Source organism: Sminthopsis crassicaudata, chromosome 1 (assembly GCF_048593235.1).
Source record: "Sminthopsis crassicaudata isolate SCR6 chromosome 1, ASM4859323v1, whole genome shotgun sequence".
NCBI lineage: Eukaryota > Metazoa > Chordata > Mammalia > Dasyuromorphia > Dasyuridae > Sminthopsis > Sminthopsis crassicaudata.
In genome coordinates, this window is record NC_133617.1 from 190,625,044 (window position 1) to 190,639,685 (window position 14,642).

Sequence of the window (14,642 nt, forward strand, 5' to 3'; positions counted from 1 at the left end):
CTTTGCTTATATTTCCAAAAATGATTAAAGGATACTACATATAACCAATCGAGGCTGCAGGAGGACTAAAAGATGAGTGTGGCATGCTGTATTATTTCAAACTCAAGTCTGGAATTGGAGTGGTAGAACAGCAGCTCCAAAGATAGATTCTCAGTTTTTTCTTTTTGTATAGGAAAGTCTCATCTCTGATGGGTATGAGAAATTCTTCTTTCTTTTTAGTGGTAATTGATGAAAAGGAAGGCATTGTTTGCTACCCCTATTTCCAGATCAAAGCAATGATATCTTTTGTCCAATGATATCAGTTGAAGGGGACTAGAATCTTAAAGTGTAATGTTCCCAGATTTATTCAAGGTTGGTTAATAAGGAGATTTTGTAGAGTCTAACCAATGATTTCAGTCCCTATGTATTCTTTTGGATACAGGTGGATACTCAATATATAAGGTTATTATTGGGAAAAGAGGTGGAGGAATTCACCCAATTTCATTTGCTGGGATTTCTTCCCCTCCTAACCAGCTGAGGTATCATCCTAAAAATAACGGAGATCCCAATTTCCTGATTGATGACTATATGACTTACATATATAAAGTATATAAAGTAAAAGTAACCCTTTTCCATTTAGTCTGCCAAGTTTTCATCATTATGATCTTTCCACCTCAAAAAATCATTTAAGACGTACTTCATTAGGAATAGGAAGGCCACTGAGAGCAGCCAGAAGGCTTTCAACCATAGTTTCCTTCATTAGGAGTAAACATTGATGAGTTCCACATCCCATATGAGGTGTCAAAGTAACATTCCTTAACTTTAATAAAGGATGAGATCTGAAATACAAACATATTTTAAAAAATCATTTATGTTGAGTAGAATCAGGAGATCATTATACATGTAACAATATTATATGATGATCAATTTTGATAGATGTGCCTCTCTTCAACAATGAGATGATTCAGACCAGTTCCAATATTATTGCGATGAAGAGAGTCATATACACCCAGAGAGAGGACTGTGGAAACTGAGTGTAGTTCACAACATAGCATTTTCATTCTTTTTGTTGTTTGCTTGCATTTTATTTTCTTTCTCATTTTCTTTTCTGATTTGATTTTTCTTGGGCAGCAAGGTAATTTATAAATATGTATGCATATGTTGGATTTAACATATATTTCTATCATGTTTAGCATATTCTGGACTACTTGCTATTTGGGGAGGGGGTGGGAAAAAGAGGGAAATTGGAACACAAGGTTTTGTAAGAGTTAATGTTGAATAATTATCCATGCATATGTTTTGAAAAATAAAAAGCTTTAATAAAGAACAAATTATTCATGTTTCATTGCTTTAAATTATTTTGGTGTAATTACATTTTTGTAGTTATAGGAAAATAAAAATTTGTAGGAGATTAAAAAAGAATACAAGAAAATTCCATTTGATTTATGGAATGGAATCTTAGAACCAGACAAAATTTTAAAAGATTTTCTAATCCAGTATTCTTATTTTATAGATGAGGAAACTAGAAGCCCAGAACAAAGATACAATGCAAGAAATAAGGACCCCCTAGTTCCTAAGTCAAGACTACATTGTCTTCAAAATTACCTAAAAGGGATAGAAATTGAATAAAAACTACATATTATTTTAAAGAATTAAATTTAAAGGCATACATTTATCTGCAATAAACCAACTACACAAAATATGTTGAGGTACGTGTAAGTTAGTCGAGTTCATAAGGAAAAAAATCTGAGCTTCCACTCCCAATTCTAGTTGACCACAAACTTAATAAGCCAACAATATGATGTGGCTTTTTATAATTTTTAAAAGGTTTATATAATTATTGGCTATATTCATAGAAATATGCTGCTATGTATTGAGAAATAACAATCCCACCATAGAGCTTATTGGTCATATTTCACATATTCAATTCTTGCTGCCAAATTTTAAGAGGGACTTAAAAAAAAAATTGTATCCAGAGAATTGACTTGAATGTCAAGGGGTCTAAAAACTATCACCTGAGGAAGTGTTTAAATTAAATTAAATTAACCTGGAGAAGAAAAGACTTGAGACACAAAATCTGACTTGAAACATTTAAAGTATTAATAGGTAATGCAATGCATTTGTTTTATATTGCTAATGATGGCAAAGTTAAGATTAATAAATGGAAGTAACAAATCTGTTAAATTTTAATCATAGACATAAGAGTGAAAAGTTGTGCAATATACATGATGGGTTGATATAATTTTGCTACCTTTAACCAAAGGTGATATCTAAAATACTCTACAGTGAAAAAAAAACAAAACAAAAAAAAAAAAAAAAAAAAAACTTTTGCAGTTCTATTGGTTTCTTTTAAAATTATTAGTTATTGTAGTTACATTTTTAATACTTATACAAAAAATAAAAATGTAGAAGGTTTGAAAAGAATTCAAGAAAATTCCATTTGATTCATGGAAGAATTATCCATTCTTAGAACCAAAGAGGACTTTAAAGATTTTCTCTGCCAGAAGTTCTTAAATTATGGTCTGAGAACCCTTTGAAAGTTTCTGAGACCTATCTGAGGGATCCACAAGGTCACAATTATTTGAATATTATGATATCTGTCTGTTAAAATACTCTATCTCCAAAATCCAAATCTATGAAAATCAGCCAAAATGAAATAATGAATATAGAAACAGTTATTAAAATTCAGCTGTCTCCTATTAAGTCAGGCATTGAAGCGATTTGTAAAAATGTGTAACATTTTTACATACTCGTCTCACTGAACTTTTTGTTTTGGAAAATGTAGTTATTTTTCATAAAATTATGTTATTTATGTTAATATATCATGGGCTTATTTTTGCAGGAGTTAATATTTTAAAATTTGCATCATTTTTAATGTCAGTAAAATATCAATACACGTAATGATTTTAAGCATGTAAAGGGATACAGAAGCCAAAAAAAATTTAAACACTAATACAGTCAAATATTCTTATTTTGCTGATGAGGAAACTAGGTAGTCAGCCTGAAGAAGAATAGACTAAATAGAGACACAAAATCTGAGTTCAGATAATTTAAATATATATAGATGAAGTGGTACATTTTTCCCAAAAAACTGAAAAAGCTAGGACCATTAGGAAGAAGTGACAAGGGGCTCTTTCTTATAGCAAACCAAAATCTGTTTAAATATTAGAACCATTTAACAATGGAACAGATTAACTCATAGAAGTATCAAACAATCTGTGTTTGCAAGATATTTAATTTTAAGTTGGGCAAATAACTCTCAGTGACGCTACAGGAAAAAATTCCTATATTAAGTTGGAGATTGGATAGTCAAAAGTCAATGAACATTTATCAAGAGCCTACTATGTGCCAAGTACTCTTCGAAGTGCTAGGGATAAAAAGAGGAAAAAAGAAAGTCCACGCACCAAAGAATTAATGATCTTATGGAGGAAGAAAACATACAAAAGAGAGATGCAACGTGTTTGGAAAGGAGGGGAGAAAGTATTTCATGTGAGGGCATAATAGAGAATTTAAGGCCCAAAGATAACAGCTAGGTAGGAAACCAATATTAGAAGACCCCTAAATCCTATAAGTCTATAAATAAGATATCAGCCAAAGAAAACTTTTATCCTCAAAATCCTTCTATTTTTATTTTTCAAAAAAATTTTTCAGGGCAGCTAGACGGCACAGTGGATTAGAGCACGGGCCCTGAAATCAGGAGGATCTGAGTTAAAATCTGACCTCATATACTTAATACTTCCTAGCTATGTGACCTTGGGCAAGGCACATAATCCCAGTTGCCTCAGCAACAAAAAACAATTTACAGAGTTTTGTTTTTACCTTGGCAGGGGTTCAGGGTAAGTCACATCCAGTCCTGCAGCTTTAATAATCCCAGTTTGAAAAGCTTCAACTAGGGCATCTTGATCAATCAATTGACCTGAATTAATATAACAGTATTTTTGTCATTATCATTTAGTTAGATTATATACAATAGAAGAAAATTTGTACACATGTCAAAAAGAAATTCTCCTTTATGCTTAGAACTTTCACTTAGAACAGACTTGCAAAAGACTTGTGATGTGTTTTCTGAATGTCAATCAATATTCAGTAAATGTCTAATTCTAAGACTCAGTAGAGTAGCCAACTTGCTCTGACAAGGGTATTTTTCTTTTTTGAAGACCAATTTTTCAAAATATTGTTCTTGTGCTTGTTGTAAAGTTTTCTGAATTGAGATTATTTATATGTTTAATGCTATCGCAATGGAAGCATCAACCATTATTATTTAATGCATCTTTCATGGGGTATTCTGTTTGCTTAAGATGCTTACTTGGGTACTAGGAGGAAAGACTGATATAAACAATGACAATGCTACATGTTCAAAATATGTTAATATAACTTTCAATAATTATCTCTTATTTATATAATTATAAAGATTATATAGTATATAATATACTCTTCTGTATATATTCATAATGTAAATTCTTAGTTTTCCAAAGGAATTTTACCTTTTTTAATGCTTGTGAGTTGCAAATTCCAAATATTATCAGTATTATATATACATAAATGAATTAAGGCATAAAGCCATAGTTAATAGCAGAATCAAATCCTAGAATTCTGGCTTCCATACTCCGCTATTTGCTTTCTGATTATCAGTAATACTGACACACAGAATTGCCATTCATATCAATAGTGTCATTTCAATATCTATAGAACTTTGTCTATTTATAGTAAACTCTGTTAGGGCTCTAAGTCTTATGAGGTCTATATTCAATCATGACTTACTTTTGTCTGCTATGTCTAGATTTTTAAATTAGGTATTATAAAAATGTTAAGAAAAACTAAGATTTTGCTGAGAAAATGATTAGACACAGAATTGAATTTAGAATATTCCAATATGGTACAATTTTTTGTGAAAAAAGATATTAAAAATCTTATTTCAAAAAAATGATTTTCTTGACTTATTTAATAATTTGTGTTAAAAATGCATTCACAAAAAGATCAAGAACTTGTAACTAGAAAGTAAATTTTAATTTATTTGCTTACCAATCTTGAGTTATTCTTTGAACTAAAGAGACTGCAAGAAAATGAAGTTGATAGAGAATGCCAAATATATCAGATTTATTTCTGCATCTTTTCAATGAAGGAGAAAAAATTTTGGTAGACATATCTTATGGTATCTATTACCTCTGCCAATGTTTATAAGAATAGCAGTGGGTTTCATTAGTCCTAGTTCCCTCTTTCCAATCATCTTATAAGTCTGAGGTGTTAAAGGGGGTACCAGCAACACAAAATCTGACTGTTGTAGCAGCTCATCTAGTTTTGCACAGTAATAGGCCCCAATTGCCTGTTCTTCTTCCATCTTCCTGCCAGAGTTAACAGAGAAAATAAAGCAAATTTCCTAATTAAAAAAAAAAAAAAAAACAAAAAAAAAACTCTCAAATGACCAAAGTCAAAATCCAGGAAAAAGTCACTGAAAAGGAATCTTAAACAAGGTAAAATAATTCAGATATATAATTTAGATTTAAAAGCTGACAATTAAGTTCAAAGTGGATAAAAAAAAAAGCATGTAATAGTGTGGCAAAATGGGAAAATAATTAGATTTAGAGTCATAAAACTGTTCAAATCCTAGCTCCAACCAGTGCTTTATAAATCAAAGGGACTTTAAAACTAAAAAGATGGGAGAGGGAGAAAACAGCCTATATATGTATATGTATATATATATATTTACCAAGATAGATACAGAGTAGAAGTTCTCAAAATGTAAACTGTAGAAAGTGGAAGATTACCACCATCCTTTCCAGGGTGATAGGCAAGGTGATAGGCAAGGGTTCTGCAAAATTAAAACTACTTTTATAAAATATTATTTACTATTAAAATATTCCCCTGTCTTTTACTACCACATATATGGGGGGAAGCAAGATAAAGAAGGATAGAAGTAATACTGTTGTAAGAAGATATACTTTTGAGAGAAAATTCAGGAATTGGGGTGGGAGGAGGAAGAAAAGGATGGAAAATATGACAAAGTCTATGGGGAGAGAAACAAAGAATTTTATCATCATTATGCTATGGTGTGGCAGCAAATGGAATTATGGGTTTCATTTAGAGAGAGAAAAGCTTCAGGTAAGTTATGAATTCATTTGCGGGAAGTTTTACCTGCGGTTCCTATTATGATACAGAATCTTCATTTCAAATGCTTTGGCTCGCTGAGCAATTTTATAGCCAATTCTGCCCATACCTATGATTCCCAGAGTAGAGCCAGTCACTTCTTGACCCATCCAATTAATAGAAAAGGACTTAGTGTCTGGTGAAGTAGCTATCTCGTTCCCTAAAAATCCAAGATGCAAAAGTGAGCCATGGAATTATCTCCACAAACAATATTATTGTGCTTTTAAGACAAAGAAATGAAAGAAAGTAAACTATACTTTACAATCTCTAATAAAATGAGATGTTCTGAAAGCTCATGCTGGAACATACAACTCATCCATTTCCACATAAAGTAAACCAAGAGTTTCAGGGAAAAATAAGCTATAATATAATTTGGAAAAAGCAGTATTCTTCTTCAAATATTCACAGAACATTTAATAAAAAGGCATATTGTAGCATTCTTTCTAAATTCTTCCACAATAAGGCTGGGGTTCTTAACCTTGGGTCTAGAAACTTATTTTAAAATTCTTTGATATTTCAGTAGAATTGGTTTCCTTTTGTAATTTTATGTATTTTAATTTATTCATTTAAAAACTTTTTTCTGAAGGATTTCATAAACTTCACAACTCATTATCTAGGAATCAGGACAACTTGAAAAGGACTTACATTTTTAGAATATCAGTTTGAATACTTGGTCATTATTTTCACAAATAGAAAGACTCCAGTTATCAATTACCATGAAATTAAATAGGTTAAGAGGTCATTTTACCTTCTAATATTCTCCGAGCTGATGCCAAAAGTAAGGCCAACCCCATATCTGCAGTACTGTTAGTAACAGCATGTGGAGTATTCGCCAGTTTCACACCAAAGCTGGCAATCAGGTTCAGGTCCAGATGATCCAGGCCTGCTCCTGAGCTTACAATAATCTCCAAGGTAGGCAGGCTCTGCAGTAGCTCCTTGTCAATAACTGGTTTCCCTCCCCATAGGTATATAGCTTGTATCTCTTGACTGAAATGTGTTTTGTTTTCAAGAAATTCTTGCATGGTGACAAGATTAAATTGTTTCTTGAGATCTGCTACATGATCTTCATTCACATAATATGGTTCTTCAAAACTGTTTATCAAAACACAAGGTAGCTTTTGATTTTGCATGATCTGTGGAGAAAAATAAAGGGTTTCTGTAGTAAAGAAAAAAAAAATCTTTAAGAGTATGGAGTGTGTTCAATCATTGACTTCCAGAATTACAATAAGAATGGAAAAGGATTGATTGGGGGTTTTAATGAAATTTCTGGAATAACTCATAGGTTCTAGGAGCTCATACTTACCTGAGAGTATGTCTCCTTTACTTTCTCCCACCTTAACCTTACTCTGTTCTAAAATTAGCCATAATATAAAAATAAAGAATATTTTCAATGTCCTTAAAATTTACCAAATAAAATTCTGTGTTCCTGATGCTTAAAGATAAATAAATAAAACATTTATATCTTAAATAGAAAATTCTTTTTTAAAAAAGTATAGTGAGGGACTTCCGGCCAAGATGGCGGCGTGGAGGCAGACAGCTGCTTGAGCTCCTCGTTTTCTCTCAGAACTTACTTCATGACAAGCCTCTGACTTGATGCTTGACCCAGAAAGAAATCCACAAATTATCACCAAGAGAAGACATCCTTGAAAGTCGCCAGAAAAGGTCTGTGTTTGTACGGGGGAGGGTCAATCAGACTGGGCGCAGACTGAGGGCAGACAGCCAGAGCAAGACAGGCAGCTCACACAGCTCAGACCAGAGGGGGAGGGGTGTGATCTCTGCCGTTTCTGCGAAAGGGCTTTTGCCCCAGTGTGGATGCTCCGTCTTGGCAGCAAGCCAGGAGCAGCAGAGAGGGTGTAAACACCGGAGGTGAAGATTAAAACCCCAGAAAGCCAGCGTCTCTCAGAGCCCGGCCACCCCCAACCCCCACCTGGACTGAATCGGTGCGTTCTCATTGCTGTTCTGTTAGTGGCTCTCTGCTGTCCTAGCCCCAGTCTGTAGAGGAAGCCCATTAATAACATCCAGCCTTATCCCCCGCAAAACAGACCAATTGTTTCTCTTGTCAGTTTGTTTTCTTTGATTCCTACTCTGACAAAATGAACAAAAAATTCAAAAGGGCTCTAACCATTGACAGCTTCTGTGTGGAGAGGGAGCAGACTTCAAATGCTGAGGAGACAAGGAACAGAATGTCCCCAGATGTATCCCCTGGGAGGGATATAAGCTGCTCCTCAATACAAAAGAACCTCATAGAGGAAATCAAAAGGGCTCTCACAAGAGAGCTGGAAGAGAGATGGGAAAAAGAAAGGGAAGCTTGGCAAGAGAGCCTGGAGAAGTCATCCCATGCATTCAAAGACAGAATGGATAAAGAAATCAAATCATTGAGAAACAAGATTAGTGAGCTGGAAAAGGTAAACAACTCCAAGGAAAACAGGATTAGTGAGCTGGAAAAGGTAAACAACTCCAAGGAAAACAGGATTAGAGAGCTGGAAAAAGAAATCAGCTCTCTAAAAAATAAAATGGATACAATGGAAAAAAATTCCATAGAAGATAAAAACTCAATTGGACAATTACAAAGAGATATAAAAAAAGTGAGTGAAGAAAATACATCATTGAAAATTAGACTGGAACAAGTAGAAATGAATGACTCAAGGAGAAACCAAGAGGGAGTCAAGCAAAACCAGAGAAATGAAACTATTGAAAAGACTGTCAAGTACCTTACCAGAAAGACAACAGACCTGGAAAACAGATCCAGGAGAGACAATTTGAGAATAATCGGACTCCCTGAAAAATGGGAGGAAAAAAAGAGCTTGGACACCATTTTCGAGGAAATTATCAAAGAGAACTGCCCAGACGTTTTGGAAACAGAGGGTAAAATAGACATTGAGAAAATTCATCGATCACCTACTGAAAGGGACCCTAAAATCAAAACGCCAAGAAATATAGTGGCCAAGTTCAAGAACCATCAGACAAAGGAAAAGATATTGGAAGCTGCTAGAAAAAAACAATTCAGATATGGAGGATCCACAATAAGGATAACACAGGATCTAGCAGCATCCACATTAAAAGAACGCAGGGCCTGGAACATGATATTCCGAAAGGCTAAGGAACTTGGTATGCAGCCAAGAATAACTTACCCAGCAAGAATGAGCATCGTTTTCCAGGGAAGAAGATGGACATTTAACGAAATAAATGAATTCCATCTATTTTTGATGAAAAAACCAGACCTATATAAGAGGTTTGATCTTCAAATACAGAACTCAAGAGACTTCTAAAAAAGGTAAAAAGAAATCTTGAGAACTATACTTCTGTCAAAAAAATATGTAAAGAACATATGTACAATTTGTCTTAGAAACTAGAGGTGGAAAGAAGATTATATCATAAAAAAGTATAAAGTGGTGGTACTACATCTCATGAAGAGGCAAAGGTAACCTATTATATCTGAGAGAAAGAAAGGAGGGAGATGAACATAGCGTGTATCAATAGACATATTCGATTTATGGTGAAACTTCTTCCACTTCATTGAAAAGTGAAAGGGAAGGAGTAAGCTAAGGGGAAGGGAATACAGTAATTTCGAGGAAAAGGGGTAAAATAAGGGGAGGATCTTTAAGGTGGGGGAGGGATCCTAAAAAGGGAGGGCTGTGAAAAGCAAGTGGTGTTTACCAGTTTAATACTGGATAGGAGGGTAAAAGGGAAGGAAAGGGGAAAAGCATAAGCAGGGGTTAATAGGATGGCAAACAATATAGAATTAGTCCTTCTAACCATAAATGTGAATGGGGCAAACTGCTTCATAAAGAGGAAGCAGTTAGCAGACTGGATTAAAAGTCAGAATCCTACTATATGTTGTTTACAGGAAACACACCTGAAACAGGATGAGACATTCAAACTAAAAGTAAAAGGGTGGAGCAGAATCTATTATGCTTCAGGCAAAACCAAAAAAAGCAGGAGTAGCCATCCTCATCTCAGATCAAGCAAAAACAAAAATTGATCTAATTAAAAGAGATAAGGAAGGGCATTATATCCTGCTAAAGGGAAGCATCAATAGTGAAGCAGTATCAATATTAAACATGTATGCACCAAGTGGTGCAGCATCTAAATTCTTAAAAGAGAAATTAAGAGAGCTGCAAGAGGAAATAGATAGCAAAACTATAATAGCGGGAGATCTCAACCTTGCACTCTCAGAATTAGATAAATCAAACCACAAAATAAATAAGAAAGAAGTCAAAGAGGTAAATAGAATACTAGAAAAGTTTGATATGATAGATCTTTGGCGAAAGCTAAATGGAGACAGAAAGGAATATACTTTCTTCTCAGCAGTTCATGGAACCTATACAAAAATTGATCATATACTAGGGCATAAAAACCTCAAAATCAAATGCAGTAAGGCAGAAATAGTAAATGCATCCTTTTCAGACCATAATGCAATCAAAATAACATTTAATAAAAAGCCAGGGGAAAATAGACCAAAAAATAATTGGAAATTAAATAATCTTATACTAAAGAATGATTGGGTAAAACAACAAATCATAGACATAATTAATAACTTCACCCAAGAAAATGACAATAATGAGACATCATACCAAAATGTGTGGGATACAGCCAAAGCAGTAATTAGGGGAAGTTTTATATCTCTACAGGCCTACCTGCATAAAATAGAGAAAGAGAGGGCCAACGAATTGGGTTTACAACTAAAATTGCTAGAAAAGGAACAAATTAAAAACCCCCAGACAAACACAAAACTTGAAATTCAAAAAAGTATAGTGAGAAAATAATATCTGCATTTTGTCTCATTAATCCTTGATAGGAAAACTATTTTTTCCCATGAAATTTTGATAAGATCAATTGAGTAAATAAAGTGTAATATAATTACTGAGTTGAAAATCTCTTCAGATTATAACAAACAGTACAAAACATATAATAATCAACTTACATATTGATATAAACAAATATTTAATTATGAACCCTTTATGAAAAATTCATGTTTATTTTAATTCTCTGAGTTCAGAGCTCCAGTATCCTACACTGATTTCATGGTACTTACAATAGACAAATGTGTCTATCAGTGTAGATAGTACAAAGTTATGGTCTGGGCATTCAAATTTTGAAACTGAATTATCAAAGTCAAAATTTTGAATTCTGAAAGAACTTAACAAAATTGAAAGCAAAAAAAGCTCCAATTATATTGATAAATCAAATGAAGATCAGTTTAAAATTTTTTAAATAAATTCTAGTATGATTTTTAAATAGAAACCAAGTTTTTGAATCAAAGGTGAATAAAGAGAATCCATGACAAATGAAGATGAAACAATCAAAAACTATTTTGTCCAATTCTATGACAAAAACATAACATTAAGAGAGAATAGATGAATATAAAGACAAAATATGCAGTTTAACAGAACAAAATAGATTTATAGAATTTCATCAAATTAAATATGCCATTAATTAAATCACAAAGACAAATCTAGAAGCAGAATCAGATGGATTTCCAACTGAATTTATACAAACTATCAAACATTCTACAAAGAATCAATTTGAATATTACATACATCATTTACAAAAAGAGGGAATGGGGGAAGAAAACCTTCTAGACTCTATGATATAAATATGTTATTGATACCTAAATGAGGAAGAAACAATGTAGTTAAAGAAAACTATAGATCAATAAACTTAATGAGCATCAAGATTAAAATATTAAATGAAATATTGGTAAGAAGGCTACAGAGATCTTCCAATAGAAAAATGCTCAAAGAATATGTGCATGAATTTTTCAAAGGATGAGTTGCAAAGTATTCACCATCATAAGAATATTCTAGATCATAACTAATAGGAGAAATACAAATCAAAACAGCCCTGAGGTTTTTACCTTCAAAATTGCAAAGATGACAAAAAGCAGAAATACTAAAAGTTGAAGTAGCTGTGGGATGAGAGGCAATTAATACATGTATCAGAGCTGTAAGATGGTACAACCATTTTGAAAATTTGGAATTATGCAATTAAAGTGACTAAAATATCCAAATTCTAAAGATCTGGTAGTGAGATTATCCTCAAAGATGTTATTAATAAGAAATCCCCATGTACATAAAAATATTTTTAACAATACTTTCTATGATACAAAAGCAATAAAAACAAAGTTGATGCCCATTGATTGGGGAATGATGAATACAGAGAAGCATGGAAAGATCTACATGAATTGACACAGAATTAAGTGAGCAGAGCTAAGAAAATAAAATATACAGTATTTACAAGAACATACCAAAAAGTAAATAATGAATGTAACAAAATTATAAAGCTCAAGTATGACCTGAATGAAAATATATTAAAATATTTCCCAACCCAAGTCTTAGTTGTAGTAGAAAATCCATAGATATTACACATTTTACAAATCTTTAGACTTTTTCATTGTCTGGGCCAGACCTGGGGTGGCTTTCTGGAGGAAGAGAAAGAGTCTCGACTCTAGGTCAGATTTGGAGCGGCTCTCTGGAGGACGAAGAGTCTGGCCGGGAGATTGAGTTAATGACAGCAGATCTCCTCCCAGAGAGCGATCGGCAGTCTCTGAAGACAGCAGAACATTACATATTGGCATCAGTTGCGCTCTCTTTAAAAATATATTATTTGTTTTATGAGATAGCTCTCTAGGAGGAGAAGTAAAGATATTGAGATAACTAAGATGGCATAAGACAAAACACATCAATTAAAAATTTCTGTTTTAATTCTCCAATTATTTGGGGGTTTTTCTCCAAATGATAGCTTGTAGTTTTATTTACATAATTCTTGGCTGTATTTTAGTAGCTAGAGTCACAAGTACTTTATATATCTTACTTGTTTTAAAGGGAAGTTATATTGATATTTATAGCTAATATAGAGATGATGCTGATTTCTATGGCAGCTCAGTGGTACTAGGTTGAGCCAGAAAAATCCCAATTCAATTTCTGGTTTTGGACTTTTACTAGCTGTGTAACCTTGGGCAAATCAGATAACTTTGTTTGCCTCAGTTTCTTCATTTGTAAAATAGGTATAACAATAGTAACTACCTCCCAAAATTGTTGTGTGGACCAAATGAAATCATTACAATGTGCTTAGCACAATGCCTTCACACATTGTAAGTCATACACACACACACACACACACACACACACACACACACACACACACACACATAGAGTAAAGTTATTATTTTTATTTTAAAACAATGAATGGCCAAGGTAGGAGAGAGTTAAAGAGATATCACTTACATTTGTAAGAACTTCTAGGTTTTGTGAGCTACTTTAGAAATTTTTCCAAAAGTTCCAACCCTATTCCATTCTTATTGTACCTCAGGAAGTCAAAGAACACACTCCATACTCCTAAAGATTTCCCCTCCCCCTTTATTACAGAAACCTTTTTTCTATTCTCCCTCAGCACAATACCAAAATTTTACTAGGTTGGAAATAGTCACAACAACTTAAACATCCAGGAACTTCTTTAGCAACAGAGTCAAAAGAACAGCTGCAATACTAAACTGAATGAAAATTGTCTTCAAGTTTCTAAGAAAGTACTCCACCATGAAGAGGTAAAAATAAAGAATAAGAGAAATAAGTGGGGCTTTTGGTCCTGGATTAGGGAGTGGATCAAATGGATTTCTTGTATTACACAATTCCCTGTCCCTTCCCATGATGAAACATTTACATTTAATTAATCACTGGTCCTTTAACAAGCTTATTTCCTTGGTTGATAAATACTGCTGGGGAAGATTTCATTAGGTAGCCTTAATCATCTATACAGCCTGCCCTGTGTATCTTAAATATAATGAATCCAAATCATTTCAGTCACCAGCTAGATGATGGTGCCTTTTGCACCTGTTTGAGAATGACAAATTAACTCCAATCAACTATCATTTTCAAATAGATATAAACTGGTCTTGGTTATAGAATGTATGTTTCCCCAGGGGGTAAAAGCATTCTTACTTACAAGCTGTAGCAATGGCCAGCGCCAATTTTCTCATTGAAAAAAGGTCATTTGTATTTGAGCAGTACACCCATTTCATTGGTTATTTCATCCACTAGCTTCTTGATTTATAATCCAATATTTGCATTGTCCATACCACCCCAAGTACTCAGGGTTAGTTAAAATGGTGTTTTAAAGACCCAACTGGCCAAACTAACTGAAGTTTTATCTTTCCTCACCTGGAGTATTACTCTTAGTCCTACTAAGTTTGCACATCTGTCCTTTTGATAAACAGTCTCTGTTATCATAGGCTATAATTACGGGTTGGCCCATGCCATTGTTTCCCTAGGAGGGTTGATTACAACTAAGAGTACACTTCTTTCTTACTGCCAGGCTTAACCAAAACCATTCATCCAGGAAGTTAACTTTTTCCTTAGTCTCAATTTACAGGTCATCTACCCATTGTGCAGTTCCTAGAGCTAGGTGACTGATTTATTGAACATGCCACCTGAGGAAAAATCCTTGGAGTCCCAATGGAAAGAATCATATTAAGTCTTTTTGATAAACTTGACAGCTATTAAATTTCAAGGGGTTGAGCCATA

The 14,642-nt window shown here is 33.5% G+C and overlaps 1 protein-coding gene across 3 annotated transcripts in view; it reads right to left on the minus strand.

The window, feature by feature from the left end:
• Positions 1 to 553: 553 nt before the first annotated feature.
• The window catches only part of LOC141545872 (putative 2-ketogluconate reductase), a 69,526-nt gene continuing 55,437 nt past the window's right edge, over positions 554 to 14,642 (minus strand). For all 3 annotated transcript variants that reach the window (XM_074273208.1, XM_074273214.1, XM_074273197.1), the window contains 5 exons: positions 6,872 to 7,256; positions 6,112 to 6,283; positions 5,143 to 5,321; positions 3,799 to 3,895; positions 554 to 818 (listed from right to left, as the gene is read on the minus strand). In XM_074273208.1, coding sequence (XP_074129309.1) covers positions 662 to 818; positions 3,799 to 3,895; positions 5,143 to 5,321; positions 6,112 to 6,283; positions 6,872 to 7,256 — 990 coding nt within the window. In that variant the 3' untranslated portion in view covers positions 554 to 661. The remainder of the gene's footprint in view (positions 819 to 3,798; positions 3,896 to 5,142; positions 5,322 to 6,111; positions 6,284 to 6,871; positions 7,257 to 14,642) is intronic.